The sequence below is a fragment of the Phodopus roborovskii genome, unplaced genomic scaffold (genome assembly GCF_943737965.1).
Source record: "Phodopus roborovskii unplaced genomic scaffold, PHOROB, whole genome shotgun sequence".
Classification (NCBI taxonomy): domain Eukaryota; kingdom Metazoa; phylum Chordata; class Mammalia; order Rodentia; family Cricetidae; genus Phodopus; species Phodopus roborovskii.
The window spans coordinates 2,463,031-2,490,387 of NW_026126443.1; the positions used below are offsets into that span (position 1 = coordinate 2,463,031).

The window sequence follows — 27,357 nt, forward strand, 5'->3', positions numbered from 1 at the left end:
GGGACCAGAAGTCATGAGTCATGTGAGTAACAGTCAAGTGTGAACATACAGACATATGGAGAGTACAAAGTAAACATGGGCCCACATTTGAACTGTTTAGGCAAGGATCATGGGAAAATTTAAATAGTTTACTTTATTAAATATTTCAAAGGTATATTCATCATGCATTTACACAAAGCTACAAGTTTCACATGGACTTGTCCCCACAGGGAAGTCTGTTGCACAGTGATCCTTTCTCTTCTCAGAAGGCTGTGCTGTGCTCTCCACACGTGGCTGTTTTTGGTATTTCAGTCCTGTGGGTTCCAGAGTTCATCTCACTCTCTGTGTGCATCCTATATCTCATGTGGAATGGTTTTGTACTTCATTGCCTTTTTTTTTTTTTTTTAACCGATGCTTGGGAAATAAACTCACGTTTAGATTCTTGGAGGGACAAAATGGCAGTTTAATTTTAAATGTGTAACTAGTGGGTACAAAAACCACAATGACACAGTCTTAGATTTCCACAAAACATTTTGTTGTTTATTTTCAGCTTCAAAAATAACTTCAACACACTTCTTCACAACAACCCTGATGTCAAAAGGGGGGCGGTATTCAGTTTGCTCTCCAATAGAACAAAGGAAAATTCAGAAGATGAAGTGGCTGTGGGGGATTATTTATTGATGGCTCCCATTCTTTCCTCCCTTTAGATGTATCCTTCTAACCTGCTTCTATCCTTCCTCTATTCCACTATGTGGCTGTTTCGGTCACTGGAAGGTTAGCAGACATGACATCAGCGTAGTCTTAGGGAAATGCCTGTGCCTTTAAGTCTGTGTGATGTCCATGTCACGACCAGGATGTACTTAGCTCTGCCTACTGGAGGATGACACCTAAAGAATAGGAAAGCATGAGCTCAGCAAATTACTGAAGCCACCAGGCATCAGTCAAAAACTGTCTGATTCAATTTTTTTTTTCTGATTTAGGTCAGCTGCACCTGGTAACTTGTGAACTCCATAGATGCTTTCTGTTGTATGCACTGATATTCTGTGGTTCTTTGCTATGGTACATTGTTGTAGAAACAGGTCCCCAATATAGTGTAATAATGCAATATAAGAATCCACAATTCGATGCCATCTCTTTCTCTGACCCTCTCAAGAAAGCTAACTATTCTTATGGGTGACAGGAACATACTCATAATTTCTATAACTGCAATACAGCCCTGCTGTTTATTTGCATTGTAATTTGCTAAGAAAATATATTTCTCAGAAGTCTTTTAGGATTTATTGCAGGGATTCACTATTAATTTTGGAATTTTATTTATTATTAGAAACAGTATGGACAGTTTCTCGAATATTTTCAGCATGTTTCTTATTGTTCTTACTTGCCATGGTATATAGGATATCTGGATCATGTGATATGTTCAAGAACACAATTCAGTACACAAACATACGTGTGCTCACACATGTATACACACATAGTTCACACACAAGGGAAAATGATATGAGATGCTAGCAAACCTTCTGGGAAGCCACTTTTGATAGAAGAGAGTAGGGGCACTGACATACTTACTGGGTGGTAGTTCCTCTCACCACTATACTACTAACACTAAAGTATTTATCTGATGTTCAGAACAACATTTTTTCTTTCTAGTTGTACAGCATAATTTTAATCTTAACATCGTTGTATGATTTCTGTGGACAATAGCTTTCTGCATTATTTTTCTATTCTGTAGACTCCACACACAAAGTATCTTGGTTGATTTATTAATCTGATAATGAGGGTCACAAAAGTTCATTTTGTGTATGTGTGTGTGTGTGTGTGTGTGTGTGTGTGTGCATGCACATTCATGCATGTGTATGTACCTTATTTTTTAGTTTCAAATTTGTCGCTTTTTTGGAGAGTCATATAAGCATGTACATTTCCCATTCCTCAATAATACCTTTAGGATTCTTTTGGGAATCCTGATGATATGTGCTTTACTCTGAAGATATATGACCAAGCATAAATTCAGAATGTCAGCTGTCATTCTTCCCAGAGAAGTCAAGGATGCACTTGGTCTTGATGTATTTTAGGTATGACAAATAACTGGACTGAGCCCTTAGCTCCTATATTCAAAACAACCTATTCTTCACTTACTTGGTTGTTACAGCTCTGAGATTACAAGAAATGTGGACTTAGGTTTCATAAATAATTATTGAGCATAGATAATTCTAAGGTCCAGAAATTCAGTGATGTCTTCAGAATCTCAAAGTTCAGGCAGAGATAAAATCCAAATTCAAGAAGTTTGGCTTGAAATTGAAATTTGAGATCTACTTCTTCTATTTATTTTTTTTAACTTAAAGAAATTAATTGCTTCTTTATTTTCATTTCTTAAGGATTTTTAAAAACTTTTGATTTGTGTGTGTGTGTGTGTGTGTGTGTGTGTGTTTGTGTGTGCATGCACGCACACACATTTTGTGCACACAGGTTGAGATTGGAAGAGAGCATTTGATTTCCTGGGGCTGGAGTTGTAGGTGGTTGTGAGACATCCTATGTGGGTGCTGGAAACTGAAATGTGGTCTTCTGGAGGAGCAGCAAGTACTCTTAACCACTGAGCTATCTTTCCTGCCCCTAGCAAGTGTGATGTTCTGCATTGTTCTGTACATAGAATATGGTCTAAATAGTCTGGAGTAGTTTTCCTTAGGTATGTTCTGTGATGCCCAGTAGACTTTGTAAGAAGAGAGGAAGAAAAGTAAAACAGTTAAGTGGCATTTAGGAACTCTGTATACCAATTTGTCTACACAGAGAGCAACATCTATACTGAGTTTTCAGTGAGTTGATGGTTGCCAGCCTCCTCCTCACACCAAAGCTATGGTCCTTTAGTGATGGATCTACAGAGTTCCCAGGGAGTAAGTCCTATAAAATGGCCCTGCAGCTGAAGTTGCATAATATTTTGGACATCTCTGGACCTGGGACATCTTGGAATGGACAGTCTAGTTAGTTTTCACATCTGCCTTCAGGGAAAACTAGTGGAATTAAACTTATCCTTTATGAGGCTTGACTTTCCATCAGCATTTAGCTTTTATGTATTCAAACTTTCCTCTAATATACATAATTGCTGAAAGGAAAAGGCTGTAGAGCAGCCATGAATTATGGCTTTTAGGGGAAGGCACACCGCAGTTAATGGTGCAAGGCAGCTTCCATTATAATCCTCTGCTTTCACATCCTTGTGATTTTTCTTGGTAGGGGGTGGAGGGAAGAGGAAGAATTTTCCTTTGAGCTAAAATTTTCCATGGCTTGACTCAGCCCAAGGTGATATTAAAAAATGAAACATTTGCACAAATATCTCCGTTTATTATTGTCTTTGGAAAACACTGCTTATTTTCACTCTAAATATTAATGCATAAATGCTGCAGATTTGAATGACTATTAAAGCTGGCCCTCAAAAGCTTCTCTTCCCAGGGACAATGCCTGACTAACATTTTAAAAGAATTACAATTACCAGTGGCAAGGTTCTTTCTTTTTATAACAATGTCAAGATATTTTAGTATAACAATAGCTGAAGTGGTTTAGTATTTCTTATAACTTGATTGTAATGTTTGCTTAAGAAATAACTTTTCAAAGGGGGAAATAAATATCTAGGTTGATTTATATTTTGAATTTGTGATTAACACTTTAAAATATCTTCTATCTTTTTTATATAATAATAATCAAGCTTTTAACTTTTTAGGTGAATCTCTACCAAATGTGCTTATTATAAATGACATATTGGTGGGTCTTTAATGAAAATGTTACTCTTTTTTAATTGAAGACAACTTTTGGGAAACAGAATTAAAAAAAATACTTAAAACCAGCTTCTCGTTAGGCTAGGATCTCTATTTAGATCTCAAGGCATGTATTTAAGTAAGGGCTTTGATCTAATTTTTTATATCTTTAATTTGCATTCTCCTTTACCCACTGTTGACATAGTTTTGTGTCCTGAAACACAAACTTGCTTATGTCTCGTTTTTCATTTCCTGTGTTTTCCTTTAGATGATTTATTTATATCTAATAATGTTAAAACTGTACTGTTAGTTTATCTAGGTCACTCAATTAAGAAATACATGAGATGTTGATACAATGAAAATGGTGTTGTCACTAATGTAATAGTACAATTTGATTGTTTTAAATGATACTGAAATGTTATTGAGAGATGACTTGTATGGTTACTCACTCTGAGATTTTCTGTTTGGTGACAATCTTTGTATTCTCCTCCAAAATGAATTACATCGTCCGCCTAGGTAAGTGTTTCACATTGAATAACCTCTTAGTCTCTTTTGGAATCCTGAAACTATTGTTCTCTTCAGCACAAAATTTTATGATCTTATCTGGGTTTTGTCATTCTAATTACTCTTTGACTATTACCTTTGCAGTCTTTGAATCTTAATTTTTTTCCTGTGAGACTGTAAATGAGGCATTTTACACAAATGGGCTTCATCATTGAAAATTTTGGTGTGACACACACACAGAAACACATAAAGTATGTATACGTTATAATCTATGGGTAGTTTCTATGTTTCATTGCATATCACATACAATTCACATATTATAAGCATATATAATATGAATATATATGACAACATTGTAGGTGTAATGCACTTAGAATATGTGTATTATATGTGTATATGTAATAAGAAACTTACATACCCATTTATTTTTATTCTCCATCAGTCTTTATTTCTGCTTTCTTTTATCCTTTCCCTCCTCTTTTTTTCCTCAAAACATGGTCATACTGTATACTCCAGGCTGGCCTTCAATTCATAAACCTCCTGCCTCCACATACCTCTCTTTTGGGATTACAGAAGATCCTTACCCATGCCAGCTTACCCATATCTTAGATGCTTTGGATTCATTGTTACACATGATATTGTCTCATTCTTTACCAGTATTCTCTCTACCATATCTCATATCTCTCTAGTTTTTCTTATTAATTGAAGGGAGGCTGCACTTGTGCCTTCTGCTATAGGCACTTTATTATTTTTCTTTGGTTTCTTTACCTGCTTGTTAAGAATGTGTGTCTCTTGCTTTACGATTCAGCTTCACATCTTTGTTTGGAGATGTGGTTATTGGCAGGTTGCCCATGCTTCAGAAGATGGCTCCACACTTGTGCACACTGAACAACATTGACTGCATTTGACTGGTTATTTTTATTTTTAAAGCAAAGAAAAGAGGAAGATGTGAAGTTGGGAAGGAGATGTTGAGGGAGAGTTGAAGGGGGAAAATGAGGGATGAATGTGATCACAGTTCATTGTATACATACACGAAATTCTCAAAGAATGAAAAATTTAAATTCATCACTCTAAGGTCAGTTCTGTGCTACTTTCCATCAAAAAGCCTTCCCAGCCCCCTTCTCCATAGGTGAGATGTTGCCAAGACACCTGTCAGAGAGTTCTAATCATGGTCAGGAAATTCACCTCCTGGTTATGGTAATCTCATGTCAAATTCCTTTGCAAAAACCAAAGTTCTTGGAAACTGGAGTTAGAGATCTGACTTGTCTGTGGTTGGAATCCTTGCCTTTATCTAAGGGTTGAACATCTGGCAACTTATACATATTTATGGAGTGGATGAATGAATGAATTTCCTTGCCTGCCATTCTCATTTTGAAAAATAATTTCTGTGTTTAAAGTCATTAGTCAATATGACTAGGCACTTAATATAGATTTTCCTATAATTGCTATAGAGGACATTCTAGTTATGGTACTCAATGGCTGAAAACCTTTCAACAGCTTTCGCCCATGGGAAGCTATAATTTCACCTTATGATATCATAAACCACTCAAAGATTTCATGTAGTTACCAGAACCTTGAGCAGAAATTATAACCCTGAGAGCCCTCACTGCCTATTAGTCACTTGGTACATGACACAAAGCAAAATACATTCTGCATTCTTGGACTTCGATTTGGCTCTTTATGTGCTGACTTCCTGAATTCATGCTTGACTTAAAACAATTGGCGTCCTGAAACTCAAACCACAGAAAAATCCCTAAATCACTAGTGCTAGATATACACTGAGAATTCATCAGCTATGCATATTATAAAGTTATTATTTGTTATGGTAATTGTTTCCTCAAACATTGCTTTTTAAATAAGGAGGAAATCTTTGGGGGCTATGGATATCTTTACTGTTGTTTGCTTAGTATCTTTTTGGAAATTACTTAATAAAAAACATAAAGATGTACTGGTAATCGTGATGGTTCTGCAGTTACAAAACCTGGATGTGATTATCAGCTTGAACCTTGAGAAAAAAATCACTTGACTCCTCTGCGCCTCAGTCTCCTCCACTTTAAATACATTTACAGCCTCACAAGGATGTGGCTAATCAGCTGAGGTTCTAGAGGGAAGGAAACCATGAAGAGTTTCACAATGGAGTGTGTCATTTTTAATGATAGGTATCATTAGTGAAGCAAAAGCATCATTTTCCTAAGAGCATGAAAAATGAAAAGGAACTCATTGGGTTGAGATAGAAAATGGTAATTTTCATATGTAATGCTTTTTATTGTTTAGCATTCAACCACAGACAAGAACCAGTGTCAAAGTGTGCAAAATGTTAAAATTGAGGAGTGTAGGAGTAGTAGCTTTCATTTTTCCAGAGAAGCTGGAAAGAGATTTGTCAAATGGTGTGCAGGTTGGGAAGAACAGGGTGAGAAAGGGTTAATAATATTTCAACAGTAAATCTGATGAAACTAGTTACTGTTTTCACAAAGGAGAGGACAAGAGTGAAACAGCTTATAAAGGGACTATTTTCTGAATTTCTTTAGAAGATGGGCCAGCTTGTAGGTACTGACAGAAGAATGGATTGGGTTGGCAGTGTGATGGGGGAGTTCTGCATGAACAATGCAAAAGAGAATTGCTTGGCTCTATTGTCCACAATGTCAAGAAGCTGAGCTAATATTGTAACTGGCAAGGTAGGCCTCACATGATGAGAGATGGCTAGAGCTAAGTAGCACCACATAAATGAAGTCCCTGGAGCAGTGAGCTTGCTATAAAGAGAACCACTTTAAAGGTAGAACCGTAGAGCTTAGTCATAGTCAATGTCATGGATTCAAGGGTAAAGGATGGGAATGAAACCAGCATTGAGCAGAAGCACACCAACCATGTGGGAGCTATTAGTCACACTGTTCCTCCTATAGTGTAGCCTACACAAAATACCCGGGGACCTTGTTCAAAGTGCAGATTCTGGTTCGGCACGTCTAGAGTAGTATAGAGACTCTGCAATACTGCATTTGGTCCTGGAGACACCAAAACTGCTGATCCTTTTGGACCACACTTCTGAGAAGAAAGAATCTATATAAAGCTTTATGAATAAGAATGGAATTTGAGCCTGGTGGCTGGGGAAGAAAAGGTAACGGACAACATTTAAGCATGAGGAAGAGGCAGCCTCTGCCATTAGACTCAAGAGAGTAACAGGGGACTGAGGCTTGCAGGAAGCTGTGCTGGCTGCCTCACACTTTGGTCTCTTTCAACAAAACTGATGGTTTGTGTCTCCATAAAATTCATCACAGTGTTCAGTTGCACACAGTCTTTCACTCTCAATGTAAAAGTAGAATGGAATCATCTAGCCTAAATTAATGAGCTGCATAGGAAACCAACAGAACACTCACCTCTTTCAGGGACCATCTGTCTTACCCTGAAATGTATGCAGTATAAGTAAAGACCTTCTGAAAGCAAGATTCTTAATATAAAGCAATGTCCGTTATGGGAATTCCTAGAATGCGTGGTGGGAAGGGAATTTTAAGGTGCTTTTGCTATCTTTGTGTTCTAGTATTAAGCACCCTTTGTATGAGTGATGGTTCAATAAAAATACAACATTTGAGTTAGGTTATACTGTGTGGCAAGATGGTGATGGGTAGAGATGGGAACTAATCCTCCTGGGTCTGGCTTCTTGCCTTTTTCATCCCAGGAGCACAAATTCAACTGTCACAGCCTCAGCAGCATTTGCCCTTGAATTTTCTTTGTGGTGTAAGCAAGTAGCTTTCCCAGCTTAAACCCAAGGGTGGGTAATGGAATGGCTGGAATAAATCAAATTGAGGAGGATAGTCTTACTGTGTGTGTAAATTAAATACTCAGTAGGAATAACTCATAGTCAGACATTGTTTTATACAAATCCTCTACTATTTATTGTTTATATGGCCTTGTACAAGATACCTGTTTTATTTTTCTAGCTCAGTTACTTTCACTGTATGGATACACTAAATTTTGCATGAAATATATTCATTTAAATCAGATCACATAGTACCTAGAACACAGATACCTAACAATTATAATTAATATTTTTATTACTACTATTATTGATATTTTTAGAACCTATCTCAAATATTATATATCTGTAGTCTCATTATGAAGCTATGGTCATTATGTTTGATCTTTAGGACAATGATTGGCTATTAGTAGTGGTATATAAACTATAGAAGTTACACATTTGTATTACTATATTCATTCGTGTATTTTTCAACATACTCAATTTCATTAATATGGTGTCTTTGAATTATTCATGACAAAACAAAAAATTCACTAGTAGGAATATAATTGAAGAAAGAAACATTAATGACCTCTGTTTTGGTTGCTGTCTTACTTGGTTTTTAAATTTAACTTGACCACAGCCTAGTGTCATCTGGGCAGAATGAGCCTCAGTAGACTGCTTGTCTTGATCAGCTAGGGATGTGGCCATGTCTGTGGCAGATAGTCATGATGCCACCCTACACAGTTAGGGATGGTTGGTCACTAGTGGGCCAGTAAGAAGCACTGTCCTATTTTTCCTACCTCCAGGTTTCTGCATTGAGTTCTTGTCCTGACTTCCTTCAATGATGGGTTATGGCCTGGGATTGTAACCCAAATAAACACTTTCCTTCTCTAGTTGCTTTTGGTCAGAGTGTTTTATTATACTACCAGAAAGTAAACTGGAACAACTGTTTTGCTAAATTTTCTTTCATTTGACTTTCTTTTTCTTTTTAGGTATTAGCTTTTCATAAAATGCTGTGGAGAGAGAACTTCTCGACTCTGAAAAATATTAATGGGTTCTGACATAATACATTTCTGAACTATGTAAGGTTGTGCAATAGGCCTGAACAGTCTTGCATCTAGTTATAGTTAGACACAAATAAAATGAAGCCTAACTGTCTCTGTTTCCCAGACTCATCTCAAAACAGATCTGAACTCAGTTACAATTGTGGCTTTGCTTCCAAATACGTCAGTGGTGACATCACACTGACTATTGATCTGTTTAAGGATCAAATATCCAAATGGGTTAAATCAGAAAAATCCAACTTTTCTTTGTGGAACTGAAATATGTGTTTTAGATACAAAAGAGCTCCTTTAGGAGACTGCCTGCAATAGCTTTATATATTTAAATACTTACTGAGTATGACAATGACAATAAGATTCCTCACAGAGTAAATAATGATTAACTTATTTCTCCTGAATTCTAAATATGGATTTAGACTTCATTAACTTTTCTCCTTCTTTTGAAACAAGATCTTGCTATGTAACCCTGGGGGACCTAGAACTTGAATTCACAGAGTTCTCACTTTCTTGCAGTTTTGGGGGAAGCACCCTACTACTGAACTATAAGCCAAGTCTGTATAATGTAAGTACTACAGGAACAGAGTCAACATACATGCCTGCTGATAACAATTTATAATTAGATAAGTTATGTGAACATTTACAGACCTCATATGACATCATAATTCATATAGAAAGTATTTATGTGCAGACATAGTGTCTGTTAAGTAGGTTAATAATGTAAACAAAGTTATAAGGCAATTTTCCCCTAATTTAGGAGAAGTGTTTTCAAAATGGCACTCTCCTTGTTTGTATTTCAACATAGGAAATGATCTTAGACATTTATTAAAGCAAGCTCATCAGGGTGTCTAATTGAAAATACTTTTCTGCATTTGGTATGAATTAATGTATCTATTAGAAAGTAATAAACCTGTAGTTATTAAAAAATCTGTAAAGATGCCACCTGAAAATTATTTTAGGAGTAGGTGAACAAATAAATAGATCACATGCCCATTTGTTCTGATTTCCATTTATCAACCAGAATTAGCAAGGACTTGATGGCTTTTCTAGAGTTCCTTGATTGAAAACCTTCAGGGATGGAAGGGAATCACCCAAAATTTCAGCTTCTAGTGGTTTCCCTGCACAGTTTTCTTGATCTGCAGTAGAACACTAAAGATTTCAGATTCAGCTCTCCTCCCAGGGATTCAACAACTCTGACTGGGGCTGTAACATCTCCCTCATGTTCCTGGAGAAGGCCTTCCCTAAGGATCTTACATCTGGCTCTTAACTTCACGTTGTAGAGTATGGCTTTAGGTTTCTTTGTTTTTCCATTTTTTTAAATTTAAGTTTTCATTCCAACTGCAGTTTTTCCTCTCACCCCTTCTCCTGCTACATCTCACTGTAGGCACATTGAGATGAGATGTAGAACGCAAAGGAGTAAGAGGCCTGTACCTTTTCTCCAGTAAGATAAGACCATGTGTAAATACTTAGATTTATATAAATGGATTAGAGATTAATAAAGAGCTAGCTAATAAGAAGCCCTAGTCAACGTTCAACAGCTCTATAATTAATATAGTGTCTTGTGTGTTATTCGGGGCCTGAAGCAACAGTGGGACCCAGTTGGTTGGCTGGAGAGAATAAATGTAACATCTCACCTCCTTCCACCGTCCCCTTCCTTACCTTCCCTTTAGCCCACCTCTAGCCCACCCTTAGTCCACTTTTCACCGGTAAGTGCTCCCATGAGGAGTCAATACAGTCTGGCACAATAGGTTGGGGAAGGGCCAGGCACCTCTCCCATGCTTTAAGCTGGAGCATGGCATCCCACCATAGGGAATAGGCTCCAACAATAGCTGGTGTATCAGGTTTGTATTGTGGTCTTACTGTCAGGTACCCCTCAGCTAGTCTAAGCTTCACAACTATTTCCTGCATTTGGAGGGCCTAGTTCAGTCCCCTGGAGTCTCCACAGTTGTAAGTTCATGAATTTCCATGAGCTTGGTTCAGCTGTTTTTGTAGGTTTCTCCATCATGATCTTGACCTCCCTTGCTCATATATTCCCCTCCTCCCTCTCTTCAACTGAATTCCCAGAGCTCGGCCTGATTCTTGGCTGTGAATTTCTGAATCTGTTTCCATCAATTACTGAATGAAAGCTCTATGATGATAGTTGGGCTTTGTTTTGTAGGTTTGTTCATGTCTAGTCTCCTGACTCACATACTGCAAACTGCTGCTGGATGCATTTTGTAACTTAATTTCTCTATTTCTGTCCTACTGGACTCCTGGTAGCCACCTTTGCTTGGCTTCACAGTCATAGCTATTTTTTCTTTAAACTAACAATTACTTAAGTGATTAACATTTTCTTGGGCCCCAGAGTTAGTTGTATATGACAGATTTGGTCTCTAGTGCCATATAGTTTATCATGTAGTGGTGGATGAAATGCAAATACTAGCTGAATATTTCCCACCAAGAATCTCTTATGCTGAGCTATCAGAGGTCCTACAACTTGCCAAACAACACATAGCCAATATGCAGTTGATACAAATGTCCTCTGAAAGAACTGTGCCCTCTGCATCTTATTTCAGTGTTAGACTTTCTTGCTGTTTGTTCCATAGCCTCTGGTATGAGATTGTTTTCAGAAAGCCACCCTAAAAGCACTGATTTCAAAGTGATCACTGCAAAATGCTATACCTTTATTCAACAATGCTGACTATTTTTTTTTAAATAGAAAATTTATTGTTCACCTAGCACCATGCTAGGTTATATGGTGGCAAATTAGAAAGATGCAAAATTAGCAAATAGTCAACATGATTATCTTAGGTTGTGTTAAATCCCAGGATGAGGAGAGGATGAAAATTTCATTCTTAAAATCTCTGTGAACAGTCCAAGTATGTTTAAGGTGTGGCTATTTTACTGTGGGAACATTGCACCTTGGAGAAGTCATCATTCTACATGGAATTAAAAGGCTGCTGTCAGCAGCAGCTCATAGGAAGCCATCATACAGAGACTGTTTCCCAGTCTGAGTTGTTTTCATACTCAGTTAAGCACTTTTTTAAACTTCATATGTCTACTTGAACATTGCAGGAAGCATGGAGTTGAATAGCACAATAAGTACTTCCTACAATTGCAGTAGCCCCAAATCTGTGCTGTGATATTATACGTACACAGTGCTGTGTGAATTATGGGTTATTTTCTTCAAATCACTTTTCTGATTATATATGTATCTTAAAATGGAAAATTTTATATATGGAACTGTTGTAGAACTTTGTAGCTTGAATTTTCATTTACTGTATTTCAATAGTTTTACATCTTAAAAGCTATCTCTAATGGATTAATCGCCACACAGAAACATTATAATTCATTAATTATACTGTGATTGAATATTCATGTGACTTCCAAGTACTTGCTGTTTTGACTGAAACTGTAGTGACTTTTAACAACAAATTGCTTTCCACACATTAGATTATTTTGTTTTGACAGATTCATAAAGTAGAGGCCAAAGGTGAAAGGATTTTAAGACTTTTGGTAGCTTGTGGTAAAGTTGATTTATTCTCTAAATAATCCTGTAAAACATCATCCTAATGCTTGTAGCAAAACCCACCAATAAAAATTCTTGGTATTGAAGTATAGTATAGCCTTATTGTTTTAATTAGCACTTCATTGATTAGAAATTGAACATATTTTATATTCATTGGTAATTTTATTTTCTAGGTTGATTTTAATATTATTATTTATTTACTTTAATAGTATATAATATATATTTTGACTCAATCACCAAAAGACTTGAAGCAAACATAAACATGCATTTTAAAAATGGCTAAATTAGGCAGTGCAGTGGTGGCACATGCCTTTAATCCTTTAATCCCAGCACTCAGAAGACAGAGGCAGGTGGATCTCTTTGAGTTTGAGGCCAGCCTGGTCTACAGAGTGAGTTCTAGAACACCTAGGTCTGTTACAAAGAGAAACTTTGTCACAAAACAAAAACAAAACAAAACAAAACAAAAAACAAAAACAAACAAGAGAAAAAGGTGAGAAAATCTAAGGAAAAGAAACAGTATGAAGCCAGAAATGACTTAGGATGTCAATGAATCTGCTACTGATGAGCAAAAATTGAAATTGCCTCTTAGCTTCTGTTTAGGACTTAGCTCAATGGGAGAATGTTGTCATTTATCGATTGATACTAGCAGTGTGTTTGTGTGCCTCTGTGTGTGTGTGTGTGTGTGTGTGTGTGTGTTTGCACGTGTGTGAGAGAATAAAAAAGAAAAAATAAATATAATTAGTAAATTAGTATTTGCATTTACCAGAGTCATGAGATACCTGTCCCCCCCAAAAGTTCCAGACCACATGTGGTCTAAGAGAGATTAAAACTGAGAGATTAAAACAAAGTTGGAGGTCTGAAGAGCACTTTGACTTTAGATACGGAGATGCAGAATTTAGAATTGTCCAGCTGTTTTTTAGTCTTGATTTTGTCTGTCATTTCCCCACTCCTCTTCCTTTCCTCCCTTTTAGAATGGTAATGCATATTGTGTGTTATTGTATGTTGTGATCTGCGTTTTGACCTTGATTTTACAGGGGTTCAGAATTACAGAGATTACCATGCATCTCAGAAGAGACATTGAAGTTTGGACTTTGGAATTGTTTGAAAAGATTACAAGAATTAGGGTTGTGCCTTTGTTGGAGGAAATGTGTCACTGGTACCAAAAGCCCATGCCAGGTTCAATCTTTCTCTCTCTCCCTGTGGTTCAGACTGCAGCTCTCTGCTATGGCTCTTGTGTCTGCATGTGCCACCATGTTCCTTACCATAATAATGGATTAAGCCTCTGAAACTGTAAGAAAGCCCTTTTGTAAGAGTTGCCTTGGACAGGGTATCTCTTCACAGCAATAGAACAGTGATTATGACAGTAATAAAAAACGCTACAAAATGTTTTGTAGGTATTATGTCTGGATTGAAATGTTCCCTCCTGAGGGAAAGAGAGGGTTCATCAAACTCAGGAAGGTTAGGAAATTTGTAAGACTCATTCATGAGGTCCCTCTCCAGGGGTCCACATACCCCAGTACCTGACATATGAGGAATGGTCAATGAGCATTAGCTTTACTTTTTTTATTGCTATTATATGTTATTTCTGTTATATTTGTTATCATTGCTATTAACTATTAAATATTCTAGTCATTGCTATTAATGCTATTAAAGATGTGGAAGTTCTGGATTCACTTTTAAAGATTAAGATATATGTTAAATAGTTAATATAATAATGTGGTATACTAACTAATGTTAAATTAGGACAGCTTAATATATGATTACTGTATTAGTTACTTTTGCATCATTTTTGAGAAAATTCTTGGAAGAAACAATATGTGGAAAAAGAGATTTATTTTGGCTCATGGTTTCAGATAGATTTCAGTTCTTCGAAGCAGGGAAATAATGTCACTGGAGTCTGTGGCAGAGGTTCAATCTGTGGTGGTGGGAAGATGAGGCTGTGCTGTTCATATCATGGAGGAACAGGAAGCAAAGAACATTGACAGGAGCTAGAAGCTGGATGACATGCTGAGGTTCATGCTTAATAACCTAGTTCTGCCGACCCCATGTCCTAAGGGATCCACATGTTTCAATAAAGCGTCCCTTCTGCATAACTGCCACATCACCTGGAAGTGCTCTCCTTTAACACCTACTCCCCACTCAACTGCTCTGTAGCTGTTTGACCTCTCTTGGGGTATCCTCTGATTTTATGTCCTACAAGGCACTGGCCATGTTGTATTCTTCTACAAAGCAACTTAATTCAGTTTAAAACCATTCGATGACCCACAGGCTCCTTTTTAAAATGTTTTTCTTTTTCAATAAATCCAACTTGCAAGGGCAGTGTCTGTTCAGCTCATTAATAAATTGCCAGCCACACAGCAAGATACCTGAAATAGAAGTTGCTGCTTGGGATAAATTAAAGAATAAAGGAATGGGTTGGTGTGGTTTTCTTTGTTCCCTCCCTCAAGATCCCTTTTTCAGGGTCTTCGTTGTATTAGAGTTATGGTAATCTTTCCTTCTTCATGGCTAGCATATATGATATAAATTCATTTGCTTTATTGGGAAGTAGCTTGCTATTATATGAAGAAAAATCAAGATGGTATTGTTTTATTATTTTGGGAAGTGTTGCTAATATTCTACTAGGTTGGGACTGTGTCCTTTGAAATACCATTTCTGGCTAAATCTGTTCTTGCTCTCATAGAAGGTCTAATTTGTATTTTAAATTTACGGAGCTGTTCACTGGGATTTTTCTAAAGCAGAACTATCATGTGTCTATACAGTGATACTAGCCTCCTGTCTGCTCTATAGAGCTGCCTTTTTCTTTATTGTTAGAGATTTAGGCTAAAGGAAGCTTTTTTATGTGAGAAGCTGAGAGAAAAATACTAGAAAGTCTGTTAAAAATCAGCAAATCAGTCATTTTGAGTCCTTCTGTGTGCTTTAATAGTGCTTGCTAACTCTGTGGCAGGGGGTGGGGATTTATTTCATCATTGAACTTCAGTATTTGTGAAGTGATTTTCTCATTCTGTCTTATATCCTAGTACAGTGATAGATGGCAGGGATAGAATTTTCTTTCACTTTTGCTAAAAATCAAACTAAGACATTGATGGTTAGAAATGAAATTATCCAGCTGTCATTGCTACAAGGAAATGGCTTGAGGTATGTGGGTCTGTTGGATACATTTTCTACATGATATACAGTGCCAATTTAGTGTTGGGAGAATATCCACACATGTTCTAGTATGTTCTATTAAATATATCACTCATAAACCCTGCTTCCGTGGCCTCATGTTTCAGGAGCATGCCTACTGTGAAAAAGCATGGAACTAGCTTCCAGGCAGGGTGGTAGAAATATGTATAAAATGCATATACCACTTTAAGTGTAACATAAATTACTATAGGAGGAAAAAAACAGATAAAGATAGAACCACTATCTTGAATTTCTTTGCACATCAAGACAGCCTCTCTGTCTTAGGGTTATCTGTATGTTCACAAGGTAAGGCCCACCCCCTGCTGGGGAGTTCAGGTGATTTCTAGCATCCACTACCTGCTGCAACTGTCAACCAATTGTAAATTGGCCTGTCTCACATAGCCTTTTAATTTTATTTCTGATTCACATGGTTGGTTGATACCAATGAATTTTAACACCAAAGTGATGATGAAATGTTCACCGTCTTGTTTCTTAACAGTTTTATTAATTGTGTGAATGAACAGCTTGTGTGATAGACAATTATATTCAAGAAAAAATGTAGGTGTTTCATTCACTGTAAGTTGTCTATCATCAACATTATGGACTCTTTTGCTACTAAGACTCAATTTCTAGGTAGTCCCTGTATAGATAGAGATCACCATAAATCTTGATTTTTAAGTCAATGTTTTTTTTCTTTTTTGTTGTGTTTAAGTACAATATCTCAAAGAGATACTTTATATTACTATGACTTAAATTTAACAAACCAAGAGAGATTATATAAAATATATTCCAGGTGCTGGGAAAATGATTGATTAAAGTGCTTGATGTATAATCATGAAGACTTGAGTTTGAACCTGTAGTACATAAAATCTGGGAAAGGAGGCACATGTCTGTGACCTTATGACAGGTGGAGCTCATAGAGAAAGGCAGATCCCGGGGTCTTGTTGGCCATCCGGTATATATATTGATAAGCGCCAACATCAGCCAGAGATCATATTTCAAATAAGATAGAGAGCAGTAGAGGAAGTCACCTGATACTCAACTCTGCCTCCAAACTGGCAAGTATGAGTGGACTCACCCTCATCTTCACATGCATAACATACACGCACGCAAGCATGCGTGCGCACGCACACACACACACACACACACACACACACACACACACAGACTGGGATAATTGGGCTAGAAATTTAAACTATATAACAACAAGAAAATGCCATTATTATGCTTTAAAATATTATATAAAATAGAAAAGAAATTTTAAGAAACAGGGTATGGAACCCCTTTACCTCTATATCAGATTTATTATGCTTAGATGGCTAATGTAGTCATTTTCTTTTTTATTTATTTATTTTATTTTATATATTGATCCCAGTTCCCTCACCCTCCCTCTCTCCCTTTCTCCCACCCTCTCATGGCCCCTGACTACCCTTCCCTCCCATTCCTCCCCACTCCATATGTAGGGTGATACCTTCCACAAGGGGTCATCCTCCTGGAGTAGGAGTCATTTGGAGTAGGGACTAGACTTTCTCTCCTGTTTCTATGTTAAGGGAGTATCCCTCCATGGGAAATGTGCCCCCAAAATCCTATTGTGCACCAGGAATACAACCTGGTTCCACTGTTCAAGGTCCCTTAGACTGCTCAGGCCTTCTAGCTGAGACCCATGTTTGGGGAGCTGAGTCAGTCCCAAGCTGGATTCCCAGCTATCAGTCCTCCTTGTTCAGGTCAGCTGTCTCTATGTGTTTCTTTAGCCTGGTCTTGTCCTCTCTGCATCTGGATTCCAGTTCAGCTCAGTGTTTAGTTATGGGTGTCTGCTTCTGTTTCCATCAGCTACTAGATGAGGGCTCTATGATGGTGGATAAGTTAGTCATTGATCTAATTATCAGGGAAGGGCATTTATGGTATCCTTTCCACTGTATGCAGTCATTTTCTTAACTGGGGATGAAGGGATATGTAGTGAAATGAGACAGACAGTGAGTCAGAGGTGAAAGTTCTCAGGATGTGATGGATGTTTCACATAACATATCACCTCTAATTCAAATTTGGGGAATTATTAGCTTATAGCAATAAAACAGATGTCAAACTTCAAGAAATTTGTGGTTCTATATCATAATTGAAGTGTATCAAAGTAGGAGAGATGTGTATGGACCCCTGAGAAAGGGAAGGGGGTGGATTGGGAGCATGGGGGGAAGGAAAGGGACATGGGAGAAAAAGCAGGTATTAGGTAGGTTGAGTTGGAGGAAGACCGAGAAGGAGAGCAAGGAAAGAGATACCTTAACAGAGGAAGCCATTATGGGCTTACCAAGAAACCTGGCCCTAAGTAATCTCTAGGAACCCACAAGGATGATCCCAGCTAAGAGTCTAAGCAATAGTGGAGAGGCTACCTTAAATGCCCTTCCCCTATAATGAGATTGATGACTACCTTAAATGCCATCATAGAGCCTTCATCCAGTAGCTAATGGAAGCAGAAGCAGAAATACACAGCTAAGCACTGAGCTTAACTCCTGGAATCCAGTTGTAGAGAAGGAGGAGTGATGAGCAAAGGGGTTAGTGCCTTGCTGGGGAAAACCACAGAAGCAGCTGACCTGATCATGTGGGAGCTCATGGACTCCAGTCTGACAGCTGGGGAAGCTGCATAAGTCCAAACCAGGCTCCCTGAAGGTGGGTGTCAGTTAGGGACCTTGGGCAGTCTATGGGAGCTCTAGCAGTGAACCAGTATTTATCCCCAGTGCACGAATGGACTTTGGGAGTCCTTCCCTTTGGAGGGAAGGTCTCTAGGCCTGGATGTACAGGCCCTGTCCCAAATAATGTGACAGACTTTGATGATGACAGATTTGATGGAGTAGGATGGGAGGATAATAGGTGGAATGGGAGGATGGGAGGGAGTGGGAACTGGGATTGGTATGTAACATAAGATTATTTTTAATTTAAATAAAAATCAATTTAAAAAAGAATAAAACTTGATGGGCATCTATGTTGTTTCACTTCCTAGCTACTGTGAACACAGCAGCAATGAACAAGAATGGGCAGTAGGATATAGAGTCTTTTAGGTATATTCCTAAGAATGATGTAAGTGGAAGATCTATTTTTCTAAACTTTCACACTGATTTCCATAGTGGCTGAATCAGTTTGTACTTGCATCAGCACTAAAGAAGTGCTCTGCTTTCTCTCAAGCCATGCCAACATTAGTTAGTTGTCTTTTCTTTCTTTCTTTTTTTTAAATTTAGCTATTCTCAGTGGGGTAAGATAAAATATTAGCTATTTTAATCTGTTTTGTTCAATGCCACCTTTTAACATTCAATTGTTTTTTCTTGATGAATACACACACACACACACACACACACACACACACACACACACACACATATATATATATGTTATAGATACTGATGTAAATCCCCCAGTGCTGGGTAAAAGAGAGCCATGCCGGCCTTTTAAAGTGGGTAGTGGGGATTCAAACCCAGGTCCTCATGCTTGCACAACAAGCACTTTACTCACTGAACCATCTCCTCAGTCCTGTAACTAATTTTTTTCTTAGAAGTTACTCTGCTGTGTATTATTTACCTGTCTAATTTTCTTCTTACTCTTCTGACTAGCTACTGCTTCAGGTTTTTCATGCTTGGCACTCAGGACTTAATTATGGCCAACCACCTTCTGATGAATGAAACTCTAGTTAGTATTGTGCTCAGTCTTTTACATAAGATAATAATGTGGAATCTGCACCACATGCATAGATTGAATGTCTTTATGCTAAAGTGGGATGAATAGTTTCCATTTCCTATTTTTAATTGCAAAGTCACATTGCCAAGATTCTTGCACAAAGTCTGCATAAGTCTACCAAGACTGAATGTTGGAGAGATCTACAGGACTACTGGGGAAAATGATGAGTGGCAGATGGTAGTACTGCTATAGAGTGTGATCGCTGCTGCATCACCAAAGTCTGTATTGGGGTGATACATTTGTTTGTTCTAAAGGGCTTATTTGCATTTGGCTGGATTCCAGCTCATAATATAAAGTGTTGAGTGTTCATTAAGAAGCAACACAATTTCTTTCCTAGTTAGTAAAGCTTTTTTTTTTTTCTCAATCCATTCTTGTGGACTCATTTTACACATTAGGATGTTTGCAGTTGCATACAGGTAAAATTTCTCATGTTCTTTTAGTAGTACAGACTTTACATTTTCATCACAACTGTTCCTGAGAATTCTCTGGTGATGTCACCAGTCCTCTGGGTCACTCCATCAGTTGCTGAGAATAGTTGATAGATTTCCAGTTTTCTGATGTTTTATGAAATGGATGAAAATTCAATAGAGGTATAGACATATAGATCAGTACCTTGATATCTGAGTGGTGAGAGGCATCAAAAAAGGCATGATGATGGCTACACCATTTGAAAGATGACTTAGCTTATCTTGCTTTGATCTTGGTGTGTTCTCAGTGTTTTCTATCTAGACAAGCTGCAGCTGCTTTCCATACATTGGGATGCACTCTGCTTAGGATCTGTCTCCATCAGGGCTTCAGTATACCCTTGGGTCTGATTTCAATGGCTCCCCTGGACCTGTTCATATTACTTAGCCTGAAGTCTCTATTTACTTACCCATTGAAAGGGATCCCGTTTTAATCCAGAGAGAACATAGATATGGCTATCCTTGCCTGAGTGATAGACATGTATTAGTGAACTAATTGTTTTTCTTATTGTTATAGACAAACCTGACAAAATTAATTCAAGAAGAGATTATTTTATTTTATGTTGAGTTCATACAGACAATTGCAAAGAAGCCATGATGACATGAGTGTAAGACAGTGGGTAATATGCCCACAGTCAGGAAGCAGAGAGACATGAGTGTTAATGCTCATCTGATCTGTTTTCCTATTTTTATTCATCTTTGGTCTGCAGACCATAGGATGGTGCTTCCCATACTCAGGCTCGGTTCTCCATAGTCAGTTAAACCTCTTTGGAATCACACACCCTGGGTCATTCCAGGTTGAGTCAAGCTGAAAATAAGTTAATCATCACATCTTGATTGGTGTTTATTTTCCTTCTCCACTTCCTTCTACCCATATAGTTGGATGGCTAAGGCATCCAAGATAGATACATTTTTTTAAAAATGCCTGTGAACATTCTAATGGCTTTGTAAGAACCCTTCCTTAACTTAAATTGGTTGACTTCAGCTTTCCTTACCCTGTAAGGACACCCTTCCTACCTCAGTTCAGATTCCTTCTTCAGATTCTCATAAGGTACTCACAGCTGACCTCAGTGTGTTTAAGATAATATGTCACCTCTTTCCATTTCTTTGGGTATTTTAACAATAAAACAAATGGTTTGCTACTTAAAATATGATCTCACATTTATTTCTATTACGTTCCTCCAAAAGTAATTAATCAGGTTACTCTGATTTCTGTGGGTAAAATGCTATGAATTATCGTGCTTCAGAACTACTCCCTAATAGCCATTCTGTCAAATGGTTAAACAACCAGGAAAAGCTACACTAACAGATGTTTGTACAAGCAATATTATCTCTAAAACAAATACCCACAATGCTCTGCATTTTGAGTTAACAACAACAATCATAATCCATTTAGTTTAACTAGGTAAGACCTTTTTAACTGGTCTGTGCAGTTGTCAGAGAGAATATTCTTGCAAGCCTGTTCATGTGTATACATTTATGTAGGTGCATTCTGTGTGTGTATATGTGCATCTATGTGTGTGTTCATGTGGATTCAAGCAGTGGGCCTTGAAGGTTAGTGGTCAGGATGTCAGCCATCTTGTGTTTAGACATAGGTCTTTCACTAGCCCTGACTCACTGAACTCTCTGGCCAACAATCCGCACATCTCCACCTCTGCAGTGCTGGGATTAGAAGCAGATGCTAACCCTCCCTCCAAGCTTTTTATGTTATCTCAGTGTACAAAACACAGGTTTTCATCTTGTACTGCACTTACCTTACTGACTGAACCAACTTAGAGAATATTCTTGAATCAAAAGGAGACAGACATACCACAGAAGTAGAAAAAATACATGGAGTTATGTCAACAAGAAAAGCTGGGGTAAAGGAAACAATTACCTTAGGGTCATGAATTCCAGAAAGCTCTTCATAGATCTTCTCACCTACCATGACAGCAGCCAAATTTGCCGTGTATGTAGAAAGGCAAAACATACAGAAAATGGCCCAAAGATTCATCAGAAATCTTCCAGTCCAGCATTTTGGGGGTTTGATGGCTGCTGTTCTGCCAAACAGAAGGGCATAGCAGACGTTCAAGGCAGAGGAGAAGGAGAAGACTTTATTTCTATTCCGCCCCTTAGGAGTCATACCAAAGGGGCTCTTCCATTCATACAGAGTAAGAAAGATGGCAGTGATATGCAGAGCCACAAAAATCCCCAGCCACATGGTCCAGTGGAGTGGCCACATGAAGGCTCCAATTGGAGCTGCTGTGTCTCGAGTCCTCACTAAGATGCCCAAACTGGTTGAGAAGAAAGGGCTGGTGAAATCTATCACCTGGCTTCGAGCAGTATTGATGCTGAAAGAAGTGACTGCCATGTTGGCAGTTCCACTCAAGAGATCACCAACCAGCCCAGTCCAATGACCATTCTTCCAAGCTCCATACTTTCCATCCCCTACAATATAGAGGTCAAAGTCAAAGTTCATGTCTTCTGCTAACTGTTCCAGCAGATCAATGCAATACCCATAACAGCACTTCTTGAATTTGATTGGCACTGTATCATTGCTGCTATGGAGGCTGTTAAATAGGCTGTCCAATATGGAGGAGTCATTAGTCATAGGATCTAGGCAGAGTTGTCCAGCAGGACATAAGCCTTCATCATCTACTTCTCTTGTGAAAACGAATGGGTGTTCAATCAATGTCACCACTCTCAAGTGTAACTTATTGGAGTGCTGGTAGTGGGTTTTGTGCCTCTGGGCCTGCTCTGGCCATATTCCAGAGTCCATGACAATCCTTCCCTCTTGCCAGCTGCCCAGGCGAGTCCACATTGGCTTTCCTACAGGGTCATGTTGCAAGTTCCAGATGAAAAAGTTGTTTTCGGAGCTGATGATGGTAGAACCTTTTACTTTGATGGAACCACTGAGACCTCTGAAAGTGGTGTTGGCTAAAAACCTGGTAAAGAGGACCAAAAGTAGAAAGTAAGAAAGAGAGGCAATGTACAAAGTCAAGAACCAGTGCTGAACCTTGCTTCTCTGTCTTAATAAAACAAGTCTTTTTTGGGGGGGGGGTTACAAAAGCCCTTTTATAAAGCCATTTTAAAACAAAACAAACCAAAAGGTTTACAAAAGAAAAGAAAAAGATACAGAAAAGAATAACTTGCTTCATATGTCCCCAAAAAGAGGAAAAAAAATAAATTAAAAATAAAGGGGGCAATGCCAACATGCTCAACAATAAGGGGTTCTTTTCCTTACTTTTTTTTTTTTAATACAAAATACAAGCAAAGGATACACATACTTAAAACCAAACCTTCTTGTATACCTTTCCTTCCTCTTTTTAAAATTCATAGCATCTTATTTCATTAATTGTTGTTACAAACATATATGTGTAACTTTCTCAGTTTGTATAATGTTACTTGTATTTATGTTTCAGGTCTGACCATTTGATATTGGAAAACCGATTGGTATGCTCTTCTCTGAGGATTCCTACTTTTAAAAACAAAGGCTTTGTCTTTCTTCAAGAATAATATAGACTTTCTGGAAATGTTCTATTTCTTTGAACTATTAAGATCTCACCTTCAAGTTCTAGTACTGGCAAGTTGCTTCAAAACTGGTTTTACTCCAAATGTTTTATTTGATTGTTAAAACTATCACTCATTGCTATTATATATTTCCACAGCTTTACAACTTATGGAGGTTCTGAACACTTTGACTTTCAGTTCTACTGTTTACAAGTTTTGATTGTTATGAATCTGTTTAATGAAATTTTTGTTATAGAAATGAGTTTTACAGAGTACAAGGTGATCCTACATTCAAAACAGCTGGACAAAGCAGCCTTACAGACTACAGCCAGGATTTCTGAATCTTCTTCAAATCCCCCATGACAGCGCCCCTTACCAGCAGGAAGTAGTTTGGAAAGAACGACGCCCAAATTCCCAAATATTGTGTATAAATGTATGTTTTCATTTAATTGGACTTTGTTATATAAAATAAAATAATAAAAAGAGAAATGAGTTTTAATAAATATGTATGTTCTTTTATAATTGCTTAGAATTGCATTTATAACTTTAGGGAATAGCCAACTGTTGTACAATGTTTTTCCTTGTAGAGTAGATAATTAACATATCTTTCCTCCTGGGGCCAATCAGAGATGCATGCTGGATATTATCCATAGAACAAAGAAAAGGATTGTAAATAAACTTGCTGTTCGCAGGACAGCCTTAAGCTACCCTCCATCATCATTAGAAAAAGAACAAACAAAACAAACAAACAACAAACAAAAACAAAAACACAAACAAACAAAAAACAAAAAAACCCAAAAAACTGTCCCTGATTCTAAAGAATCCTCTAGAAGTCAAAGCAAGGAAAACAGCTAACTAAATTCTACATGATTTCTAGCCCTGTGAACTTGAGCACTTTCAGTATACATTCTGACACTGACTAGACAGGAAAATACTTGTTCACAGTACCTGTCTTTCTTGAGCCGGATGAGGAGATAATAAGAGCTAACACAAATACTTAATGGTGACCTTGTTTCAGAATAAAAGCTCAGATTTTGGTGTTAGATGGACTTGCATTTGAACCTTCATCCAATTACCCAATAGTAGGGACCCTGAGCAGGTTACTTGTCTCTAAGATTTAATTTAATTCTTAGCAAAAAAAAAAAAAAAAAAAAAAAAAGAGGAAACTAATCTTTGTTGCATTACAAGACTTTCAAACAGTACATATAATATACAACAAACCTTTCATGTAAAGATGTTGTGGTATTAGCTGGAGACCAAACCAACGTATTGGCATAAACTTTTAGTAGTGATTTAAGCATATTTAAAATGAAAAGGAGTTACATTGAAATGTGACTTGTAGCTTAGTAGGTGTTTTGAGATGCCAGTGACACAGGTCTAGCAGCCCAGAGAAACATATTCATGAATTGCCTGCAACATATATTATTCCATAATTTACAAATGTAGAAGAAGTCTTGCTAAGAAATCATGTTGCTACAGAAGGGATATAGAAAAATCAGAAAGTGTGAAATATGCCTTAATTTTCATTAGTTATAAGTGTGAATCACATTTGAAGATGCTACTGTCACTGAAGGCAATGAAACCATTTGTTGTGGTAGATTGCATGTAATGGCAATCACTCATGTGAACGTACCCCAGTGGGACTCTACTACTTAAATAAATTCTATTTTGCAACAAGTAATGAAGTCTCAGCTATCTTAGACTCTAAAACATATTTCTACTTCAGAGAAGCAGTAAAGCAAATCATTAAAATCATATATAGGTTAATCAATTGACAATTCCCTTGGATCCATAAAAGAAGAACAAGTATGATGGTGTTTCTAATAAGATATCTACCTTTAGATTTCTTTTTTAAAAATTATTTTATTATTTTACATGTCGATCTCAGTTACCTCTCCCTCCATCCCTCCCTCCCTATTACCCTCTCTGCCCCCTCACATGCCCCCTGACCACCCCTCCCCTCCCATCCCCCATCCCAATTCCACATGTAGGGCAATGCCATCCAGGTGGTAATTTCTCAAAACATGCCACACATGGGATGCTGGCATAACTAAGGGAATTAAAAGGCTCATGGTAAATGGGCATTAGCTAATTTTGGGATCACAGAAACATAAAGTAAAAGTTGTAGAAAGAACTCTTCATTAGTTTGAGACTATTTAGGGCTTAATGATGATGGAGTTCAAACTGGAAAGAACCAGGAGAGACTTCTGACTAAATATATATTTGAATCCTCCTGGTTAAAAGGCATTAGAAGTCTGTAGAAATCTTTCATTGATTAGATGGTTCCAAATTTTGGTAAAGCTTCATTATCTGTGTGAACATATTTTGGTAAAGCTAGTCTTCATTGTCAGTGTGAACATTTAACATGGCCATGGCTGAAGAACAATGACCAGTGTCTCTGTAAAAAAAAAAAAAAAAAAAAAAAAAAAAAAAAAAAAGCAAACCACTCAGGATTCTAATATCCCCAACCACTGTATCCCCGAAAACACAGTGCATATTTTACTGTGAGACAGTCATGGAGAAATTCTGTCCGTACTTATGACAGATCATTTGTATCTGTCATATCTTTCATTTTATTGTGAGGATAAATGAAAACAATCTCATTGATAGCTTTTAGTTACAGCCATCCTCACTATGTATTCTTTGTTGAAAGAATGACAATGGGTAGCTAAGTCTGGATTTTCACTCTATTACCTGGAAGATTAAAAGGTTGAAATCTCATTTTTGCTTAAATTGAATTCCACCATGCCCTTCTGTACTTGCCCTGGACTCTTCTTGGATGAACAAGAGAGAAAAAGAAAGCGAGGAATCATTTTGTTGGCAAGATAAATGGATACAAACCACCTGGCACCGTGCTTAGCACTTATGGCTATTGAGATGAAAGCCACCTCATTGGCTTAAAGAGCTCAAAGACTAGATGTAGGGGAAAAGAAAATGAGTAATGATTCAAGCCCCTGTAATAAGTGACATGACAGACATTTCACAGCCTTGAACATTCTGACCCAGGATACCAAGGACAGAATCTTAAAGGAAGAAGAGCAGGACTGAGTGTTGAAGGGAAGTTACATTTTTGTTTTTTGGAAGAGAAGCTGGAAAGTGATGCAGTCATCTGGGTGAGACACATACAAAATCTAGAAACCAGGGTGCAAGCCATGAGACACACGTGATTAAAAGATATGCTCAGAGACAAGGGGTGGAAAACAAACTATGTCAGATCTGAGACCTCAGTGGAGTCAGTGGGGAACCACTGAGGGAATTTTGTCTGGCAGGGACATGAATCTTTTTCTTTGCCAGATATCTAGGTGATACTTTTGGAGGATGAAGAAGCTGACAACAATTCTGATGTGAAGAAAGATGGTTTTTCTCTCATCTTATTCTCTTCTTCCTCTGTTGTTCCATACGTAGCAGATGCAAAGAGGTGAGAGATACTTCATATTCACAAAGAAGATTTTAAGAGGACAGATGCACAGGGTTACATTTATTTCACAAACTATAGTGAGAATACACAAAACTCAGCTTGACAAGAGGTCATGTAGAAAAGACCTGTAGGATGCAGCTAGCTAAAAGTGCATGATAATCCTGGAGAGCATTGTGGCTATAAAAAACAGGCAAAAATAATCCTAAGGTTGTTTAGTAGAATTGAGAGCTTGCATCCAAAGACATAATAACATTATGAATTTCTGTGCTCATAAATCAACCGCTCTAATCTAGGGTATGGACTCTCCCCTCACATCTTCCGGATCCAGAACTGTTATAATGAAAAGTGGTAGAAAGTATAAGAGAGAATAGTAAATACAACAATATGATTGGCATGTGAGGTAGAATACATTAAAATTTAATGCAGGGAAAACAGGTGGCATCTAGATTATGAAGGTTCACACACCTGTTTCATAAGACTGAGTTTTATTTAATAGTAAAATGAGAACTATAGAGATTTCTGAGCAGTTTAATGACATAGCCAGTGGTTTTAGATATATTAACATGGAAACAAGTAAAATGT

General features: G+C 37.5%; 1 protein-coding gene across 1 annotated transcript in view; it reads right to left on the reverse strand.

Moving 5' to 3' along the window:
* Positions 1 to 27,357, reverse strand: part of Grin3a (glutamate ionotropic receptor NMDA type subunit 3A) — a 187,026-nt gene that overhangs the window by 73,426 nt on the left and 86,243 nt on the right. The window contains 1 exon segment of the mRNA XM_051187802.1: positions 21,745 to 22,792. Within this exon segment, the coding sequence (XP_051043759.1) occupies positions 21,745 to 22,792 (1,048 nt within the window).